The following is a 23,727-nucleotide window of genomic DNA, read 5'->3' as shown; positions in this document are numbered from 1 at the left end:
TTGTACCATCCATCACAGCTTGAATCGGCTTAGTCCCTGAGTCGTTGTGTTGGATATGCACAGAAGCTGCTCACAAACCCATGCAATCTTTAGTTTGCAAAAAGAAAGTGAGGAAAGCAGGCTCAACTGGACCAAATCCATGAATTCACCTGCCATACAGAATCCAATATGTAGAATTAAGGGTATTGCTTGCCAAAGCATGACAGCAAGGCAGGTTTAGTCAATTCTAAGCTTGGAGTTTATAAAGCTTTGCAAAAATGTTCCTGCTGCCATCATTACGGTCTCGTTTGACCATAGAGTGTGAAGTGCTTAATTCAGGTCAGCTGGGATTATGGAGGGACTGAGGATAAAGTTGGAATAATATTAACTTTAATTCTTATGCATGCTTTTTGTTAACTATGTTTAACGCCTCACACATTTTCCTATTACATTGATTAGAGTCAATGTTTCAGGCAGCTGATGAATCGAGATGAAGTTTGACCAGCAGCTGCGTCTAGGCATACTTAGCTGTGAGCAACAGGATTTCAGATTCTGGCTCTGTACACACGAGCTGAAATAATAACCCGAGTATAGAGTTTTACCCTTGTATAGTTTTAAAAGCTAAGTTTGTTAAAACTTAGTCCTGGGTCTGTTTTCGTCAAACCTGAAATGTAAGTGCAATTAGTTAAGGGTTGAGAAACAAAGGTGATCAGTGTGAATTAAAAAGGGATCAGTTTTCTAACAATGTTGAGCTTAGTGTAGCTTTAGCCAATCCGAGGAACTTTTCCCTTTAAATATGAATGTAGTCAATGTTAGTGTGGAGAGGCTGGTGCCTATCTGCCGCAGCCATTGGACGAGAGGTGGGGAACAATCTGGACAGGTCCCTAGTCCATAAAAGGGTAACAAAGAGACACACGGGACAAGGATGAGTGGATACAGGCAATGGATGGATGGTAAATGTTAACACAACCTGCAGGCAGAACATAGGTACAGAGTTTTCTGAGCTAATTTCTGATCACACCCTTGAACTTGGCAACCATTAACATGCCTTAAAGAAATCAGCAGCAGGATTTCAGTAAGAAGTCAGTGCAATGTTTGGAGCGAGCCGTTTTAAATTCAGAAAAAGCAGGTTCAAAGTTTGTTTTAGCTGTGTAAGAAAGGTTGCCTTTTCTCCTTCACCACCCTCGCTGATTGGTTTAGGTTTAAAAAAGATAATTTTTTTTGCTCCTTTCAAAAATCTGTATCCAGATTCAGAGAAAATCCGAGTCACACTTTCCAACTGGGCGGTCTCCCTCTACAGACAAAAATTACTGCCCAACAATCTGGATTGTCTTTGCCCCAAACCACCATGTTTGAAATGACAGAAAAGGAATTTGCCGAACTGTCGCTCCCTGTGAGAGTGGGCGCAGAGTGTTGGGGGTGGTGCAATAATCACGCCGTTAACCTTCATCAGCTTTGCCTCGCAAATTCTATTAATCACTCCAGTGAGAAATCAATAGGGTGCGTAACAGCTCACATATCAAAGTAATTCATCTCTCTTTCAGTTTTCTCTTCTTTCATGTCATGTAAAAAAGGAAAAAAAAAAACAGCCTCCATCTTTTCTCGGGCTAACATTTAATTCTGTCTAAGCTGTCGGCTTTTTAAAAGTCTTGCGATTCCAGTACGTACTGTGCCTTACCACTGAAGCCCTTAACATTGTTCGCACTTTTTATATACTGTTGTACATTTACATTTAATTAGGATTTTATGTGACAGATTAACACAAAGTAGAACATAATTTTGATGCTGGTTTTTCAATTTCTTTACAATTAAAAATGTTGAGTGTTAGGTTCATTTATCCAGCCCCTTTTACTTTGATTACTCTTAATAAAATCTGTTGCTCTCAAATGCCATCAGACATCACCTAATTAGTCAGACTTTACTTAAAATGTTTGTCCACTTGCAAAAAGGTATGTGGTGTTAAAATACCACCAAATTCCCATAGCTAAACGGGTCGTTTGCAGTATCACAATGTGGGGATGTATGTCAGGGAGGTAAATACAAGGCAATCCTGGAAGAAAAGCTATAAGAGGCTACACAAGACTTAAAGCTGGGCTAAAGCTCGTTGGCTTCTAGCAAGACAGCAACCTTAAAAATACAACCAGAACTGCAAAAGAACGGTTTAGATTAGGGCAGACTTGAGTATCAGAAGGGCCTAGTCAAAGTCCAGAGTGCAATCCAATTGAGAATTTGTGGCTTGTCTTTAAAGTTAAAACTGAAATCCAACCTGCTCTCCATTCAATCTGAATGAGCTTGACTAATTTTGCAAAGATGAATTGACAACATTTTAATGTCTAGTTGTACAACGCTGGCAAATCCCCAAAAACATGAAGCTACTACTGCATAGAAAATGTGGCTCACTGAAACTGGAAAAAAAAATGCATGCCACACTTTTATAGATTTTCATTTAAAAATAGTGAAAAGCATTCACCGCGTTTTCACAGTGATGGACTGCTTTGTGTTGGTGTGCCACATAAGTCCCAGATATGTGCAACACAACGTGAGTGTAAATTGGCAAGATGTCAACACCTGCAACATGTTGCATCTGGTTTTGTTACTGTAGCTTATTTTTATCCGTGTGATCGCGTGCAGACGAATGAATGCTCTCAGCAAGTTGGACTGCTGACTATTTCTTAGCAGCAGTGGTAACAATAGAAGAAAACAAACTTCTCTGTGTGCATACAGAAGATTACAAGACGCTTATTTAATCTGCAGCTCAACATAGTGGGATTTGACACTTTGGTACAATTAGCAATACATAATACATTGGCAGAGTTGCAGATAGACAGGTAATGATCTTTTTCACACTTCTTGGGGAGCTGTGACTGTGACTATGACTCACTTCCCAGTGTGATACTATTTTCTCCGCCAACATCCTCCTATGGATTCTGTGCAGCAGCTTTGGAGGTTTTCCTGCTGCGGGGATGAAACACAGCTTCGGTTTATGATATGTCTTAGACCAAAGTGAGACATGGACCTCATGCGGTTCCTGAGATTACAAAACATGCAGCAGCAGAATTGAATTGCAGTCGGGCTTTGTACTGCGTGTCAGCAGGAGCCTAATCGAAGTGTGTAACCGGTCTAACACAAAAGCCATGTGTGTGTGCATGAAGTGATGTGATGGATTATATGTTTATGTTCATGAGCCGAGCCGACAAGAACATGTGATGATAAGACAGGTACAGATCTGTTAACGGGAATCCATTAGGTTTATTTCTAACTGTTCAACACACTTTATGTGTGTGCTAGTCTCCTCTGTATGTGGTTTACTGTTAAAAGGGGGGCAACAAATGATTGAAATCAAGAAGTGTGCGCATATTCTCTACACCAGATACAGTATGTTCTTCTCTAGACTGGGATCATATGTGGATAGATTTGCAATGGTAATTATGTGTCACCCTAAAAAAAGGAACTCATTTCTTGAAATGCTTTATTAAAAGAAATTTTTTATTAAAAGAGAGCATTTTCTCCCCGTAGTTTCCCCCAGGCAGCTTCTGTCTTTCCTGTTTGTGCCTCTAATGGAGCTACAATCATCATTACGAAATGATTTGTGGGTTTTTTACTCACACAGACCTTCTGTTTAGAACGTTCTTAGTCAACAACCCAAATTATTTATTGCTATAGACAGCTGTGCTGTTGTGGTTCTGAAAAGAAAAGTAATATTAAGTATACACCGTTTTAATATGTTTTTACTATGCAGTGTAAATATTTTTTGAGCAATTATGCATAGCTGTTTGGTTTGTCATCTTGCGACACCTTTGACCAGGTTTGAATCTTGTCCCTGCAGGCCTTTATTTAAGGAGTTTGCATTTTCTTGTTGTCCATGCTTGAGTTTTCTCAAGGTGCCACGTCTAAAAACATACATGTTGGTCCTAAACTGATGTGGGGTTTTCTTTGAGATCTGACCTGCTGATTTCTGATTTTGAACAATTCCCTTTTTTTTGTGTGAGGCCTATGATGCACTAAAGAGAAAAAAAAATGTTAGGCAGAGGATAAAGCTTTGAACCAAATAGCCAGATTACCTGCATTTATGCATCAAAGCATATGATCACAACCCTTATCTTATTTTAATAAAACTCCAAAAAGTGTGGCACATGAATTCACAGACCAAAAATAGCAGGAGTTCAAATAGTAATATCTTTCAGCACTTGACCTGCCAATCACCAACCAGAGCCACTCAAAGAAAGTCTGTGACGATTTATTGGTTTGTCTGTAAAATTGACCGTAGGATTGGCTGTGAGCATACATGATACCTCGCCTATTCTCCATTGAGAGCTGGTGAAGGCTTCCACTCTCTCCAACCAAGAAAAGGATAAAGTTAATTTGTAGATCAATGAATAAGCAAAGTTCAAAAACATTTTGAACTTTAGTTAAATAAACCTTCGTGAGATATATTTGGCTCTATTGTGTGTCTATAATTATAATACTTCCAATAATAATGGGATAATTTATCTATATTGTGCTTTGCATTCAAACTTTCAAAGTGCTACAGACTAAGAAGGAAACATTTTGTGGGAGTAAAAGTGTAAAAATATATGATCAAAAGCATACAATTATTGGGAAAAAGGGATTCTAAGATGTGCCTGAATTTAGAAATTGTTTTAAATCCAAAAGTTGTGCTAAAATGAGTATTTGAAGTCAATTTTTACAGCTGTCTTTGGCTTCTTAAACCCCAGGTGCATCAGGTAGAGTGTTCCGAAGATGTGGGGTGTGGGAGATCTTCCATAGTGCTAAACTTTGTCCTGAGGATTAGGAGGCGATTTAAGCGACTGGAACAGGGAAACTGTTGTGGACTGTGAATTGAAGCGTTCCTTTAGGCAGGGACGTGCAGTTCCATATATGCACTCATGAGGAAAGAGGACAACTTTGCACTGAATCAAATCAAAGGAGCAAAGAATTGTTTTGATGTTCATGTTTTCACACTCATCAGAAATCTAGCCTCAGAGTGTAGATTTCTAGAGATTCCAATGAGAGCTTTGTTACAGTACTAAATGTGTGGTGGGCGTCGGTTTTTACACCTAGTTTTTAGAGGGAGGTGGGTAGGGGGTGTTATATCCAGAATTTGTAATCATAGTGGGTGCAGATGCTTCCAGAGTGTGGTGACGAGTTCCGACCATAATGGCTTCTGTTATGGAGGTATTGAGTTAGAGGAAGTTGTCTTCTATCCCAATGGAAACGCTTAGACTTATTGGCATTCAGATTTGCATCGCCAGATGCATATCTGGATGATATTTCTTTGGAGTGGCTCAGGGAACGTACAGAAACAAAACAGCAACATCGATTTGCATAAACAATGTACAAAACTGCAACAAAACTAACCCCAAAAAGGCAGAAAAGGAAAATATGCATAAAGATAAATAGTGCCAGCTAGCTTCAGGCAGTATCTGTGAGTCTAATGATGTGGTGAAATCAGTGGAGGAGTAAGTCATGGTAGTCTGTGTCAAACGATTCAGGTAAATCTAGTTGTATGAGGGCAGACAGAGAACGAGGGTGACCAAACATTCTCTTTTTTATATCCACTTTTCAGGTACTGTCTGGGGAATCCAGAGAGGATTCTTGGTAAAAATGTTTTCATGGTTTTCCACAAGCATAAAAAATGAAATGAAATGGATATTGAGCTATTATTGTTACAGGTTATTCTTTGATACACAAGAATCTATCATTTAAGTCATTTTTATACTTGTTGACTTCTGAAAGCCTGTCTGAAGGCTGTTCTTTGTAACCACACAAAGAAGGCATACTTTAAATATGGTAAAACTGTAGGTCTTCCTTAAGTAATCAAAATATCATGAAAGTGTTTTAAAACTAGGCCAAGTGTCCCCTTTTTTGCCAGTCAACATACAGTCACCCTATGAGGACCCTATCTGCTGCCATCAGGAGGTCATTTGTGACCCGCACCAAAGCCGTCTCTGCACTATGAAAAGACTGAAAAAGTGACTGGAATTTCTTGACTCTATTAGAAATGGGTCTGTGCTTTGATGGGACAACTGGGTCAGTGGTTGGCTTTTTGAGCAGTGGCTTAATTTTTGGTACTTTTGGACCAACAGGGATTTTGGATGATCAATAATCTAAATGTTTCGTTTCATTAAAAGTTTGGCTCCAAGCGGTCACAAAATGTATTCAGTTTGTTTCTGCTCAATTTGTTTATGTAGCGCCAGTCCACAACAAATTTCATCATAAGGCAAATGACTAGACATAAAAGGGTCCATTTAATATCCAGTTATTTAGAAGCCAGTTTTCAAATTCAATTCAAATCGGTCCAGTTTAGTAAAAATTCAATTCAAATCAATCAAATGTATTCCATTGCAATCTAATTGTAGATTCAGAGTCAGATCCAATACAGTCCACTGAGATTTAAATAATAATATGATAGTACCTGTCTACAGAAGCTCAGTTTATTACATTGAGTCAATAACTTGCAGTGGCCATGTTCCTCAAGTAGCTGGAAGATAAGAAAATCAATATAATTGACAAAAACAAAAACAATCAAACAAACAAAACAAAAATCATAAGCTGTTATTCAACCTTTTTCTACTTTGCAAGTAAATGCTTATTATGTTCTTAAAGGAGTGGTGACATCACTGTACAAACCATTTCATGTAGTTGAAATTGCTGCATATGTAAATTCTCCAAAGAATTTAATAAAAAAAAAAAAAAAAAACAGCTTGTTATTTTGTCAGGCCAAATGTCCCTCCTCAGTAAAAGGGTTGGACACGGTATTGATATGTGCCTCTACCTAGTTGACACCTTTCTTCTCGGCACAACACTCGGTCACAAATCCATTTTATGGTTTTAGTGTTACTGCCGGAAGTGTTTGTGTTGCAGGATGTCGGATAGGTGAGGCCAAGCTGACCAAAGGCTTTAACCTGGCGGCTGATGATTCATCATCCACACAGGGGGGGACCACGGCGGAGATCTCGGTGCCCTGCTGCCAAAGTCCACGGTCCATGGCAGCAGGGCACCGAGATCTCCGCCGTGGTCCAAATACCGGACTGCTACAGAGAGCTTACTACACAGCTCTTTCAGTAAGGACACATGTATTTATCAGACAAGACAGCGTTTAGAAATTAAAGGAGCAACAAACAATATTTCACCACTAGGGGGTGCTTCAGCATTGTCTGTAGACCTAAACAAGATGTGTGACGAGCCGTGCCTCTCTGCCGCCTTGCCCCTCCTTTCCCATCTCACGCGTCGCCTCAAATGCACATAGTTTTAAAAGATTAATTTTGGAGGAACATTTCTAGTGAAGCAGTAAGTAACTCATAACTTAATAATGCTCATAGCAGGGAGGGGCTAAGCCCTGAGTGGCAGCTGTTCACATGCACGTACATGCACGCATACATGTGTACACGTTGCTATGTAAACGAGAGACTGGAGAACAACATAGAGAGATGCGGTGTGACCTCATGCCATAATCCATCTGAAATATTACTTTTAGTTCTTCAGATCACTATTTTTTTTATTTTTTCTTTCTATCTCAAATAATGAAATTATTATTGCTCCTTTAAATAAACATACGGCTAATGACAGTGTTGTAGTCGCCACCTTCAGTGTTGGTACAGAAATCTTTTCTGAAATCAGTTTGTTCAAAATCCTTGACTTGAATTCACCCGTTTTCAGTAAAGCGCGTTGAACATAGTCATAAATGGTAAATGGACTGAACTTATAAAGCACTTTTCCAGTCATGCTGACCACCCAAAGCGCTGTACACTATAGCCACATTCCCCCAGTCGCTCTCACTGACGCACACACATTCATACACCGAGACGCAGCTCGGTAGGCAACTTAAGCGCCTTGCCCAGGGGCACATCGACATGTGGCAGGGGGAAGCTGGAATCGAACCCACAACCCTCAGATTGCCAGACAACTACTCAACCCACTAAGCCACAGTCGCCCCATACCATAATTATAATTGGCTGTTTGATGGTGTGCTCTTATTGGAGAATATGAATTACGTAGAAAGATAACCTACGCAGAACAATAAACTTCTGATAAAATAAATTTCTGATTTGTAAGTTTTCGAGCAAAGAAACAAAGCTGACAGCCCATGAGCAGGGCCTTTGATACCCGCTCTTGACATTCACACGGCCTCATCAGTGCATAACAGATCACATTAAAACCCCAAAACCACAGAAAGATTTAATTTGTTGTCATGACCCCTTTAAAGTGCAATACATGCACTTTGTGTCCTAAAGTCCTTGAATGTATCATACTACACGAATTATGACACCAATGTTGACCACAACTCTTATTATGATTTTTATTCATAATCATGCTTCTCTTAGCTTTCCATTTAAATGGTCCTCTCAAAGTGATACATAGCGTTACTCTTTGTACTGTATGAAATTAGAACGCTCAAATAACTGTAGGCGTGTTTGGCAAAACTGAATTGTGTTAAATACACTGGTTTCATCGTCACTGGGGTGTTGCATCTGGAGGCGGTGTCTGATGTTGGTAAAAAGCTTGTTCCAAAAGAATGCAACCTCTGCAGAAGGTTTTCACTTGAACTGTGAGTCTAACAATACTACTACAACTACTACTACTAATACTACTACTACTACTACTACTACTACTAATAATAATAATAATGATAATAATAATAATAATAATAATAATAATAATAATAATAATAATAATAATAATAATAATAATAATAATAAACAATAAATTACCACATGTATGGCCCTAAATTATGTCAAGTATAAGAAGCACATCAAACTTTGTATACATCATTTATCCTTAAGAGTCTAATGCCTTGAATTACAATACAAGTTTTGTTTTCATGATGATGAATGGACTGGTCCAGTAAAACTTGCCCTATTGCCAAGACAGAATATTGTTTTTCCCTTCCAAAAAAAGTTATTTTAGGAAAATACATCTCTGTGTTAGTTTGTGGATGTAGAAACATCTAATATTTGATAGCTGGCAGCTGAACAGAATCCCATTTGAGGGAGAAAATTATAATGTTCATATTTGCTTTTGTTTGTTTGTTTGTTTATTTGCCAGAACTTATGCCAAGCTGGTGAATGCAATGCTGCTGGGCAGCTTACTCCAAGAGGCTCTTCGATAGAACAATGACGAAAATAGGGTTTGTCAAAATAATAAAGGCTCGAAAATGTTTTTGCAGTGATGTGAACGTCTGTGAAATCGGAAAGAAGGGAAATCAATCTTGAAAATGTGCTTTGGAAAGATGTCAGCAGTTGTAATCCAGCACTCGGGACATGCAGATAAATCATCGCCTATAAAATGGACTTTATTACTTGTATGAATCATAAAAGACATAAATATTGTCCAACACTGAGTATTGCCAGGAATCAGACATTACTGTATTGTGACTTTACAGTGTAAAATCTTTATTGTACATGTGTTTGTACAAGCTGATGAAACATAGGTCAAAGTTACTGAATTAAGCGTCTGGTCGGTATCAAGGCCTTGGTCAATTGTTTTGACGAAATAATCACCAGCAAAGCAAACAGTTGAAAAAGAGAAAGGGGACTTTCAAGCAGCAAAACCTAGATTTGTGCATCCACATTTGAAACCCTAAATTAAGGCTAGACAGGCTTACGGAAATTCTCTAATAAGGTTTGGTACGGTAAAATACAGTGAGTCTATACTGGCAGATTTATTGCTGTCTGGAAATTAAAAGTTTAACAATACTTCCTACTCAGACGAGATGATACAGAATGTTAGGTTCAAGACAAGGAGGTGGTATTTCAGGAATATTTGCAAGAAAGCTTAGAATAAAAATAAAATTGTTGTCACAAATAGAGTAAAGGTTTTACAGAATACAAAACATGTTTGAAAGATTCTGTTATCAGGGTACAGTGTACACTGTCTACCTTGAAACGGTCCACGTAAATAAAAAAGATAGAGGACAAGACTAGAACTGTCAGTTTGCTAGCTGAACAACCAAGACAGAACTTATAGTGTATAGTAGTGCGTGTTGATCTCTTCAGAAATTTGTTGAGACACGCTCAATACGAGGGATTCCAATGGGGTGTTTGTGACTGTTCCTCCATGTGATGAAGGAGGCTCTATAGTTTTGAACAAACAATTATTTTTGTAAACCTCCCTTTGCATTCATCCCCAAAGAGATACCTTCTCCTAGAAGTGCTCTATGACAGGTGTACCTGCACCACTTGAAGGACCCTCCATCTCCACACAGCCAAGCTACAGTTTTATTCCCTGCGCAACTTGAAACTTATTACTTTTTAAAAAGAGCTCTGTGGACATGATGGAAACTCCTTCTCTCTACCACATAGTAAATATCTCCAGTGATATTTCCTTGTAATGCCAGTAATGTTAGAACACCATTATCCTCTATTTAAAAAATTTTCTAGTCAGAAAATGAAATTTTGCTTCTGTCTTTCAATTTAATTCAATTCAAAAATACTTCATTAATCCCCAAGGGAAATTAAATGCCAGTGTAACTCATGATTTTTTTTTTTTTTCAACGAGTTGTTGTAGATGCTGATGGCTGCTGGCAGGAAACGTCTCCTTTGACTGCAGACACTCTGTTGTTGTGCAACAGTGTGATGTAGAGGATGCTCGGGTTTATCCATAATGTTATTCATTTATGGAGAATCCTTCTTTGCAAAGTGATCTCTAGAGGATCTAGAAGGGTCCCCAGAACAGAGCCGGCCTTCTTTATATGCTTGTTGAGCTTCTTTAAGTTAGTTGTTCTGATGCTGCTACCCCAACAGATGATGGCAGAGGAGATCACACTCTCCACAACAGCCTTATAGAAGATCTGCAGCTTCCCCCGGAAGTACAGTCTTCTCTGTCCCTCCTTGTAGACAGTTTCACAGTAGTGCCATCAGTCCAATCTGTTATCCAGATGAACTTAATGAAAATTTTACTCTCCATCCATGAACATTAAATGCATGAGCGGTTCTGGAGCCTCACAGAGCAGCCTAAACAGCTTCACCTTGAAATTTATATTCCAGTTATATTCATACACTCTATATGGCCATGCATTGCAGGCAACTGGCAAAAGACTATGTAATAATGTATCTGCAGCATCTCGCTGCAAACCCTGAATGGCATAAGCTTCCTCAGGAAGTACACACTGCAGCCTGTTTGAGTTTAAATGCAATAATTAATCATTTCCATCTACCCTGTACCGTCATATGCGCCACTTATAATCAAAACACTATTTTTTTGTAGATGTAACATTAATATCTAACATTACAAGCCTGCTTCTCAACTGAGATGGAGACTTGAATTTCAGACTTTGACTCAAACTGCACTTACGTTACACAAACTAAGACTTCAGACTCGACTTAGAATCATGATTTGAGATTTGGGTCTTTACCTCATGTACTCAGGAGTGACTGTAACCCAGTAAAGAAATTACAGACCACAGTTCTGACAGGTGAGGCACAGCGGCACACATTTCACTGTGAAGGGATGCACTTGATTTATTAGCCAGTGACCTTCACAGATCATGGGCTATTAATAACTCATAACAACCTTTACACATTAGCTGTAGCCTCATAATGCTGACCACACTGTATTAGACGACTTCGGGTTGTGTAAAAACAAAAATGAAACTTGCCTCCAACATCTTCACTGTTAAGTTGGCCGCGTCATTACAAAGACGGTTCTGTGTTATAAAAAATAAACCCTCGTTTTTCTGTTCAATAGGAACTAAACATTCTCTCCCAGGTACTCACTACACTGTAACTTATGTCTTAGTTTGTAATTTATAGTGCACTTTGGAATATGTTTCCTATTTAGACTATAAAACAAATGTTTTGAATATAGCATGGTTTCCTTATAAACAAAAAAAACCCTCTTACATGAAATGAGGAGTACAAAAATATATTAATCATATATGGTGCAGTATAGAGTGAAGGAGTGGACAATTTTACTCGTCATTAACAAACAAAATTAAACGCATTTTCTTTGATTCATTCAGATTTTTCACATTAGCAATTATCGATCCCTTTCCATTAAACCACTTATTTCTGATTATTTATATTTCTAAATGGGTAAATATTATTCTTTATTGATCTTAAAAGTTATTTAAAGCAGCACATAGCATATTTTGCATGTGTGTGGTAAAAGAATAAAACTTCATCGTTAAACTTTATGTGTGTGAAATTAGGCCCAATGACAAAAAGTACAGGGTTTGTATCCCTAACCTTCAGCAACGCAAAGTTACGGAGTCTTTAGACATGAGTTGAGCTCATGAAAACTGACTTGTAAACTTGTTTACAGCTGCTGTAAACACTCATTTACCGCTGTAGGTAAATGAGTGAGGGGTGGGTTACGCCATAGACAGATCTGTCAATGCTATAATTTTTTAAAAATAACTATTATCATTATTATCTCAACAACCGGAGGGACGTTACGGAGGCTGGAGAAGCTACGCTCAGCTGTCTAGTTTTACATGGGCAGCGTCATTGATACACAAACCGCTAAATCAGTCCGATTGGTCAGCTGTAACATTTTCTTATTTAACTCAGAAAAATAAAAATAAAATAGGCTTTCTCTTGTGTTTTGTTGTTACGTTGTAGTTTTTGTAGGACTTCTACTGACAAAACAAACATTTTCCCCTTTTTATATAATTATATAGCAGAAATTCTCCGTTCCTTAAAAAAAAACGGTTTTGTCCATCATGGGTGTCTGGAGAGATTATGTGACGGCCGTTTGTATCTGGCATTGCATTCAAAAATTATAACATTGCTTAGAACTTCATCTTTCTTTTACGGCATCTCTCAAACTGGCAGCAGCACACGCAATTTACTCATTTAAATGAGCCGGACTGAATTGGTTTTGCATGTCTTAACTGTTGCAGACATGATCTTTGTACATCACCTGCAACACACCCACTCAGTGCACAAGCATTTTATTTTTTATTTTGTTTTGCCTACGCAATTTAGCGTTCCTTATTTGGAATCTTTGAAGATCAGGCCCTTATTGTTTTCACGGTGGCTTTGACCCATTTAATACCAAATATTCTTTATTAAGACTCAGTTTTAATTCCCACTTCTCAGTTCAGGTACTAATCAGTCATCTTACGCAACTTAGAATTAGTTTCACTCTACTTTTACTCATATTTGGCCAACACCGATGACAACTATGCATTTCTTTTGTGTACACTTGATAAAGGTCAAAAACTCACAGCTCACAAAGTCCCCAACAGAGGATAAAAGAAAGTTTATGAGCTAATTGAAATCACAGCATGACCGCATGGTAAAGGTATAGTTTAGAATGTTTCAAGTAAAGATCTGTTACAAGAAGAGTCAATATCTTGTCTACAACAGACAACTCTTAGCTTCTCAGCTGGTCCTGGGAGCTTTTTATTATTAGGTAGTCCAGAACCAAAGTGGACTTCCAGCTTCGTAAAACTATTCTGATGTGAAACCATCATAGCTGTTGATGTAAACTCTGTTTTATCAACCTTCAAATTGTTGCTTTGTGTGGTTATTTTTGAAATTACTAGATGGGTATTGCACAGAAAACTGAGGTGTCTGGCATAAAGCCACAAGTGATTTTTCTGTGAAACACATTCTCAGAATAAAACATGCAAAGTATTTTTAGTCGGAGTAACTAACAATAAAGCAGTGTAAAAATATATAAATTAGAACTGACTTAAATCACTTTGATGGTTTAGATTTTTTCCCTCCATTTCCATGTCATATTAAACAGTTACTGAAACCCCTAACGTCAACATTGTTTGACACAGAAATATTATCAGTGGTGTGCACTGCCTCCTTCCTTTGGGTCCTGTAATAAATAATGATAAACTTCGGTGTAGAAATAAAAAAAACAAACAACAACAAAAACATGAACATGTGAAAACAGTTTAAAAGTTTTATAAATGAAGCTGTCATAAGACAAGAGAAGTCTACTTTGGTCTTGGTCCCTCTCGGGTTAGCTGTCAGATTTATCCTCCAGGATTATTCTGGATTTATATTAAATGAAGACATCGAGAGACTTATCCACTACAGGTAAGATACCAATGTACCCTGTTATACCCTTCTGACAAAACCTATTGCTTTAAATCCTTCTCTGTATCCATGTGTTGCGGTTTAATATTCACGTACATTGCTATATGTTTACACCTGTGTTGTTTCATCTTTTTCCCTCGTGTATACCAGTTCTCTTATTTTGGTATGTTGCCTTAGCAATACGTTTTTTTTTTTTACGTATGGGTTTACCAAGAGAATGAACTTATTTGCAATTAATGTCAATGTCTTCTCCTCTGCAGGTAGTGTTACAGTATCGGCGTCCTTCGACTGCTTGGTGGCGGAACAGGGCTGCGTCCAGGACCCGTCCTGCGAAGGCATCTATCGGCTGCTGGAGTACTGTGCGGCAGAGGAAGCCGTGTCGCCCCTCAGCTCAGATGCCCGTCTGGAGTGCCTGGAGGCCCAGAACTCACTGCAGCATTATCGTCCCCTTCAAGTCTGCAAGTGTCAGCGGGGCTCTCGCAGAGAGGAGCACTGCCTGAAGGTTTACTGGACTGTGAGATTTGCAGGTGGGTGGGAAACATAAACTTGTACGTGGGTGGTCTTTGAATGAAATAGCTCCCATATCACTGTGCTGTTTGTTGCAGCATATGATGAGTACGAAGTGTCGCCGTATGAAGAGCTAAAGTTGAACCTGGTGAGAAACATAGAGGTTTCACGTATGGCTTCCATTATGGCAGGTATAGTATGTCTTGTTGGTTATGAAAGAAAAAAGAAAGAATAAAGTGTGATTCTTTTCGTTTTAATGCTAACGAGCAGATACTCTGCTATCTCCAGCTTCTTCTGTTGTCGTGGACGGCCAGAACCAGTGTCTGAAGGCCGCTCAGGACTGCGGCCTGTATGAAAAGTGTGGCTCATTGCGGTCAGAGTATGTGGTGGCTTGCACCAAGCGAGCAACAGCCACTGACAACAGCTGTAACCGCCAGAAATGCCACAAAGCCCTGCGGCGCTTCCTGGAGCGAGTGCCAGAGGAGTACAGCTTTGCTCTGCTCTTCTGTCCCTGCTCCGACACCCTATGCGGGGAACGCCGGAGGAAAACCATTGTGCCGTCATGTTCTTTTGAGGAGAGCGCAAGAGGGGAGGAAAGAGTTGGCAAGCCCAACTGCCTCAGCCTCCAGAACTTCTGCTCCAGAGACGAGCTTTGTAGGTAAGACCGCGCTGAGGAGCTGTGTGAAATGGCCTTTGAAGGTGTACCTTAACATAGCCCACAAAGGCTTCAAACCATAGAGGCACAATCCACCTATCCACCCTCCAAACTAGTTTCACTTCTTTGCTAAAGTATTCATGATCCTTAAACCTTTCAGAATCTTTCTGCCACAAACTCAAAACAATGCTTGTAGTGTTTTTATTGGGACTGAATGTAATAAGTAGCTCATAATTCCATTTAAGTCAAAGGTAAAATACATGATTTGAAGAATGTACAAATAAAAACCTGAGAGGTGTATTTACTTTTAGCTCCTAGAAGTCAATACTTTTAGAACCATTGTTTGTTCTAGGGCTAAGTCGCCACAAGCTCTATATCTATCTCTCTCTCTCTCTCTTTACATTGATCTCCTTTAACCTTTATAAGTCATTTCTTATCCTTCTGTCTTGTCTATTGTCTTTATTGTCTGTGTGATTATGTGATGGCTGTGATTATTACTACTGTCACTTGAATGAATTGCCCTCCGAGACCTTAATAAAGTAAAGTCTAAAGTAAAAAACAATAAACAAAGAAAAATAAAGTAAGTCTATCTATCTATCTATCTATCTATCTATCTATCTATCTATCTATCTATCTATCTATCTATCTATCTATCTATCTATCTATCTATCTATCTATCTATCTATATATATATATATATATATATATACACATACATACGTACATACATATCTATATATCTATATCTCTATAAATAGATAGATAGATAGACTTACTTTATTTTTCTTTGTTTATTGTTTTTTACTTTAGACTTTACTTTATTAAGGTCCCCGGAGGGCAATTCATTCAAGTGACAGTAGTAATAATCACAGCCATCACATAATCACACAGACAATAAAAACAATAGACAAGACAGGATAAGAAGTGACTTATAAAGGTTAAAGGAGATCAATGTAAAATACATTTGCAAAAGATAAACGACTGGAGCTACGACATGAAGTAAAAATTAACAATAAAAGCTGAAGATAAAGTGCCTTAAATCAGAACCTGATTTAAGGTCACTATCTTATTGCTTACACATTTTCAGTTGGGTTTGGGTCTGGACTATAATCGGGCCATTCTAACACATGAATGTGCTTTGGTCTAAACCATACTATTGTAGATCTGAGTTTATATGTCAGCAGTGTTGGGCAAGCTACTTGTCCAGTGTAGTGAGCTAAGCTATCAGTTACTCAACAATAAATTAAGCTTCACTACACAAAAGCTACCACCTATAGAAATATAGCAAGCTAAGTTACACAAATGTGTTAAAAGTAGCTTAACTACATCAGAAGCTACTTAACGTTGTACCAACCTAATGTCAGATCAATTCAAAATGAGTCTGATACACTGGTTAAAACATTTATTAAAGATCAGCCAATGACCTAACACAGTGTAGACATTGCTTTATGAGCAGCATAATAAAATACAAACTGAAGTAATTACTGCTAGAAATAAAACAAAAAGGTTATTGGCCTAGTACGTGCGGTGGCGTTAATAACGTTTGGTGGCGTTTTTTGCATATTATATTATCAGGAGGTTGTCTTTTATGTGCTCAGCCACTAGATTTAAAGGTGTTTTACCCAATAAGAACACTGCAGCACCAGACACAATCAGGAGGTCCCTGATCGTTGGGGAAATGGCAGAAAGAAGATGCACCATAAGCTTTTTCATATTTATTTTGTCATTTTAAACATGAAACTACCAAAGCACAAGCCAAGTAGTAGAACTAAATGTTGAAAAGAAATTAAAAGCTAAATAAAATAAACCAGGTCACTTAATAAAGCTGCAACCAAACGTTATTAACGCCACCGCACGTATTTTACGCGAGCGCGCGTTTTTTACGTCACCGTGTGTTCTGGCGAAGGGATGTAAAAAACGCGCGCTCGCGTAAAATACGGGTTGGAACTGCACGTTATTGTACGGACGATAATTTGCCTAATCGGCTTGCCATAAGTTCCACTGCCGTATGCATGCGCATGTTTCGATAGATACAAACAGGAGAGGCAAAGTAGAAGCTCGCGCATGAACATGTCCAACCAACAACTCAGATTGATTGTTCACTCTGAATGTTGTTTCAAAATAGCAAACCTGGTTTCATTTCTTAGTTATGTCCTGGATTTTGTAGCGTTTGTGGACGCTACGTCGCTACTTGATCAAAAAAATAACGTCACTACAGGAAAGTTACTTGATTCATAAAGCAGCGACGCTACGGTCAAGCTACTGGAAAATGTAGTTTAACTAATAGCTTCGCTACATGTAGCGGCGCTACTGCCCATCACTGTATGTCAGGACATTATTGCTGACCAGTGAACCCAGGACCCCGGCCTCACACCATTTGCAGCCTCTAACAGCTTTTCCTCCAGGACTGCTTCACATTTTGCTCCATCCATTCTCCCATCAACTCTTACCAAGCTTCTCTAAAAAAAGTATCCCCACAGCATGATGCTGCCACCAGCATGTTTTATGGTGAGCATGGTTTGTTCAGGGTGATCTGCGGTGTTGGTTTTCTAATGGAGTAACCCTGATTCTCGAGTACCCCTATCCTGCATGTTTTAGGTGTCTCCACCTAAAGCATGCCACACACCTGATTTATATCAATGAGTGATTGCGACCATTGTGGCTGCTGAGGAGGTCATGCAATCATCTGAATCAGGTGTGCTGCAGCAGAAACACATCTAAAGCATGCTGGGCAGGGATATTTGAGGACCAGGGGGTGGGGAACCACTGTTTTAATGCACTATGCATGACGAGTCTATCATTCATATATGGATGATGGATTGAGCAGTGCACCATGAGATGTTCAGAGCTTTTGATACAAACCTAACGCTGCTTCAAACATCTCCACAGCCCTCACTTGGGGCTTCATTTATAAAACATTGCATAGAATGGATACTAAAAGTCTATGTATGCCAAAAAGCCAAAAATGGCATACGGCAAAACATAAATTTATAAAATATCTTGATCAATAAAACTACGCGCATGACCACCAGAATCATAGTTGTACCTAAACTTTTGTTTATCCTGGTCTGCCCTCTGCACAACCACGTTCAACCATAAATGGTCAATGCAAAGCACCTCATGAATGTTAATGTGTATTTATATGAGTCAGCTGATCATTGCTATTTCATTAACTACTGCAACCACGGAGAAAAAGTTGTTCATATTGAATATATTACTTTTTAAAAAGTGAACTTGATTGCTGTTTTAAATGTCGGACAACACAGAGCCGTGCTTCACGTTGAAATCCCCCAGCCACGCCCAACCCTGTTGATCATCAGGGAGAGGAATGTGATGGTAGAAAACCACAATGAACTCTTGCCCAGACTTTGATTTAAGTTGAAAGGTTCTTATGAATAGTTACGGCTCACCAGCACAAGCAAGAATAACACAGCGCTTTTGAATGATTATAATAAAGTAAATCTATGATTAAAGTCTGATAAGGAGTGAAATTAAACATCTCCAAATTGAGCATATGCATAGGTCAGAGTTGCCGAGAGGACTGCACATTTTTCCATCCATTTTTTTTTTCTTTTAGTAGATCACAACCTTTCCACGGAAAGTGACGTACACAAGCTTCAGGCCCTGTTTTGTGCATACAGAAGCTTTATAAATGAGACCCATTGTCTTCAAGATGCTGTTTGTTCACCAGTGATCTAGGATAAATAAGCTCTTCATAGAACAGCTGGATTTGTTTTATGATGAAATCACCTGCACGTTGACTCTATTTAAACATTTGGTAACTTCCAAAGCCAAATGGGTGCCAGGAAAATGTGGGACACAGGGCTTGAGCGAGTTTTGGTGTCCTACCCACACAAGTTACTTTTATGCATGCAAATTACAGAAGATTGGTAGTTTTACATACTATGTGAACAGTGGTTTCAGCAATGCTTAGGCTGTCCTGCGTTTAAAAAAAAAATTCTAGCTCCTCCTAAGAGGTCTCCACTTGCTCCCAGAGCAACTGGTTTGTAGAATCCCTCCCATGAGTACCGGCTCAGCCCCAGGGCATCATCCCAGTTGAGTATCCAAAATCCCCAGAGACCTTCCTCTGCCTTTGCCAAGCTCCTTGCCTATTTTTGGAGAGTGCAGAACTTGGTTAATAGTCACACTCGCTAGGTCACAGGGACTCTGGGTGACTTATCATAAAAAGCTTCTCTTTCTGCCTTTGCTCTCTCTTCACCACTTAGACATGGTACAGCAGCCATACCACAGCAGAAGCTGCACCCAACCCACGGTCAATTTCATGGTCTCTTTTCACATCTGTCATGAATAATACTGGGAGACAACTGAACAACTCCAGCTGAGAGAGACTCTCCCGTCATCTTCAAGCGTCATAGAGCCTTTTACAGGAAAGGAATGTCTTACACTTATGGGTCTGTAATGATTCATATGTGGTTATTACTTTCCTCACAAACACATACAAAGCAGAGCTGTGAACCCTACAAATTTTCTCGGAACCAAAAGTGACATATTTGGTCATTTTTTTAGTAATGTGAAAGTGTAGAGTTTGCTGATGTTTTCTAAATGACATGCACATCATTTCATGATCGGATTAAAATGTATTTGGATTCAAATACAAAAAAGGATCAGATTTTACTGTTTATATGGGCACACAATCAATTTATTCGATCATGATGTGCATGTATATGCACCTGGCTTTATTCAGAATAGAACCACCCTGACATAAGCAGTTATCAAATTTCCCTAAAAAAAAAAAAAAAGAAAGTGAAATACTTCCTTCTTGGCTGAACAACAAAACATCGTAAACAAGACGGTATTATACGAGTTTGTTTGTCTTCTGACCGTCCAGGGTGGACTTGCACAAAATTCTAATCACGGTTGAAACGTTACAGAATAAATAACAATTTTGAGCTCTTTTCATGTTTAGAGTAGAAAGTTTGTATCTAGAACCCCGACAGTTTTGCTTCCAGACGTACTTCCGCCACTCAACAACACGGACATACGTCGCATTTGCCACATTTGGAATAACTTAAGCCTGACAAGTGTTTATATGCACGTTGATCGGATTATCAATCGGCATAAACCACCAATCTCATTCGACTTAATCTGATCACAGTATTCCATTTGGTTTGTTTACATTTTTATTCCGACTGGCCATTTATTCGGAGTAGTTTTATCCATGTAAACATAGCTAATATTAAAATGACATTTTCCTGACACTGATTCTGTATTGATAGAACAATGCTGGTGTTTTGTTAGTTACAAAATTAATTTGATGTAATAATGCGTACGGTTTTTCTGTTTCTGAAGACAGTCAAGAGTTTCAATCGATAAATGGCAAAAGCTCTGAAACACTCCCTCAGCAAAGAGATAAACATACAATTTAAGGCATGATTGATGGACCACATGTGTTCTTTTCATGTGTTGTATGTTGAAATAAGGACCAAAATGCAGAAAGGAACTTGGGATGAGCATAGTGGGGGTTTAATAATTGGCCAAGAAATATAACAACCAGTGAGAGTGTATACTGAGGGAGGAGTGGAGAATGACTTTGAATGCAGGTGAGTGAATCAGGGGATTAGGAACAGCTGTGGGTGAGAGCAAACAGGCACACTGAGGGAAAGTGAATAATTAACACAGTGTTAGCTGAACCAGACACAAAGAAACTACAAACGCAGGTGGAAAACTCTAGCACTGATCTAAGAGAAAGGGTTCGAAATGCACAAGAATAAATTAAGAAGCTAACTACAAAGGAATTGACTAATATGGCAATAGGCATCAAACAATAATGAACACAGAGAAAAAAAAAACTGAATATGGCAAGATCTTTCAAAACAAAAATGAAATGATCAAACCCCCCAAGGATCATAACAGTCTTTGTTTAAAAAACATCCAATTGTCCATCCTGTTATGCACTGGCTTTGCATAAGTATTAATTTTTTTCACATTCTTTCATTTCAAAGCAAGAAACTTGCTTCAATTTCATGTTTTAGATCTAAAAACAGAGATGAGTATAGTTTTGTGGTCAAAGAAAAGATAAAAATCTGTAAAGCGTGATTTAGCCTCTTTCATCATGACACACCTTAATAAAATGCAGTACAACAATTGATGAGCTCCTTTGTGTTGGTCATAAAATCCAAATAAAACACATTAAATTTTGTGATTTTAACTTGAAAACCAAGAGAAGTTGCTGTGCATTCATTGGGTGTGACTACTTTTGTAAGGGATGGTATTTGAATAGTAGCTTTTGCTATTTAAGTCTGGTTCTCTTTCTTAGGGAATTGATTATAATAGTTTCTTATAATAATGACTTTTAATCACACTAATAGCATGGGCTTTTAAATTTATTAGTTTAAAATTGTTGCTTTTCAAGAAGCCTATGTCAAATTTTTTTACACCATTTTAATTTTGTATCTGGTATCATGCTTTGAGCTAACAATAGTTACATTTAGTTACTTGTCTGACAATAAAAAGCATGAAAGAAAAAAGGGTGGGCACAAGAAGGGGAGAACTATATATCGGCAATTTGTTATCAGTGTTACTGTACACAGTATCAATATCACAAAGAACAGCTTGAACTGCAATCAATGCAGCATGAAAATGTTTTAGGAGGTAGAAAGGGGGTAACACTGTAAAATAATTAAGAAACTACCTGTTATGTATGCTTGCTTGAGGTGTTTTTTGGCCTTACCAAAAAAGAGTTAATTCTCAGAATGGGAAATAGAAACACATTTGCTAAATAGGTTATGACATATGCTGACCATTTATCTCATATGACTGATCAGCTGTTTCCACTGTCAGCGCTTTCCTGGATATTCCCATAACGTGCATAGAATTGCATGTTTGTCTCGCCATTTCTGGACTGCCTGTAACATCTCCAAGACTAGCTGACATAACAGAACAAATACAATTTGAGCGATAGCAACACATTCCTGAAAACCTCTCTGCATTTTTCGCAGATGTGTGGTCCATGCTAGTTGGGAACCTCTACTTATTTATTACAGCCATGCACCATGTCAACTAAACACGCCAAGTTCGTGTTGTCTTTTTGACTTTTTAAACATTTATGACAATTGGATGAAGAAATAGTGATGGCTTCTGACTAAATTTGTACATTTAAACACAGAAACTCCAGCCGTGTCCTGTTTAGATGTTGCAATTTCTGCAATATTTTGTATTAGGGAGCCATGTAGTTGTGTAAGTTTCACTTTTCTCCACATAAATCATGCTCTACACATTAAGGTTTACTGAAACTAGAGTAATGTATCTGTCAAAATGTCAGTTATACCGCTCAGACTGGAGAACATGTTTGCCCCTATGCTAAGGTTATACATTTTGTGGAGGAAGCTTTTTCTCTTTTCATTTAGTTCAGATAAAGAAAAAAAGCTTTTTTGAAAATAATTTTCTTACCTGATAAACTTTTAAAAGAACTGCCAGTACCTCCGTGGTTTGGCAGCTGAACCTGCTCAATTTAATGGCTGTGTCTTCAACTCTCTGTTTTGGTTTCATTCAACTTAATCTGAGAGTCCAAATGTTACAGAATACTGAGACAAAATCTGTTTTAGATTGAAAGGGAGGGTTAGGGTCTTTTGGTTTTTTAAAGCATGTTTTGAAATGTCATATCTACTCTGAAAACCAATGAAAATGGTAAAATAATATTAAACTAGGTTTCATACACTCATGATTTTCAGTTGTTTTGAGGTTAAGAAAAATGATATAGGCTACATGGTGCTTTAATGGGGACATATGCAAAATTGATTTTTTAGCCCATAGATAACATTGTGTTGCGTATTTTGATTCTCTAGGAATGCAGAAAATTTGAATGTACTCTGTCTGGGAGCTGCATTGATATTTTTATATTCTTTTTTGGTAATTTTTTCAAGTCATTCGTTTTTCTCAGTTTTTTATGATTTTTTTGTTTTTAACAATTACGTCACAGTATTTGCTGCAGAGTGGCTAAACAAAGTCATGGACTTCCGGCTTAGTAATTTTGCAAATCTGCCCTTTTAATTTCAATTTTGTAGTCCAAGCAGAAGGAGGCCAAAACTGCAAGTGGATAAGTCAAAATTTCCGGTGTCCCCCCAGCATACTCCAAAAAGGACCAAACTGGGTAAAGTGGAACGTTCTGCAACCTGGAGGGGGCGGGTGTGAAGTGCCTCCTTTAGATTTAAAGAGGTTTAAAGAGGCGGGTACTTCGCAGAGCTGAACCCCCGTTGGGAGGGGGGGGGGGGGGGGTAAGCCTCGGGTCCCTGGGTCCATGGCTGGATCTGCTCCGGCGTAGCTGCCTCCTTGCAGAGCCCATTGGCTGGTCCCCGCGGCTCCCTGGGGCTTCGGCGTTCTGCTGTTGCGGTGTTTCTTGGGGCTCCTCTCTGCTCTTCCCTCAGATGGAGGAGGCAACTTTCCCTGTGTTGGCCCCCTTTAGGCACCTTTGCTCAGGGGGTCCCTTCGGTCATCTGGGGTTTTCGTTCCCCTGGCATCTGCCTCGGTGCTCTGGGGGCGGGCCTTTGACTCCACACAGCCACTGTTGAGCATTTTTCTTAAACCTTACATACACAGCGCACTCTCACAAACACCTACAGGTGCTTGGAT

The 23,727-nt window shown here is 38.7% G+C and overlaps 1 protein-coding gene across 1 annotated transcript in view; it reads left to right on the top strand.

The window, feature by feature from the left end:
• Positions 1-23,727, top strand: part of LOC105919893 (GDNF family receptor alpha 3) — a 41,078-nt gene that overhangs the window by 5,786 nt on the left and 11,565 nt on the right. The window contains exons 3-5 of the mRNA XM_036143181.1: positions 14,237-14,503; positions 14,582-14,674; positions 14,772-15,141. Coding sequence (XP_035999074.1) covers positions 14,237-14,503; positions 14,582-14,674; positions 14,772-15,141 — 730 coding nt within the window. The remainder of the gene's footprint in view (positions 1-14,236; positions 14,504-14,581; positions 14,675-14,771; positions 15,142-23,727) is intronic.

The sequence above is a fragment of the Fundulus heteroclitus genome, chromosome 11 (genome assembly GCF_011125445.2).
Source record: "Fundulus heteroclitus isolate FHET01 chromosome 11, MU-UCD_Fhet_4.1, whole genome shotgun sequence".
Lineage (NCBI taxonomy): Eukaryota > Metazoa > Chordata > Actinopteri > Cyprinodontiformes > Fundulidae > Fundulus > Fundulus heteroclitus.
This window is presented reverse-complemented; position numbering and strand designations above follow the sequence as displayed.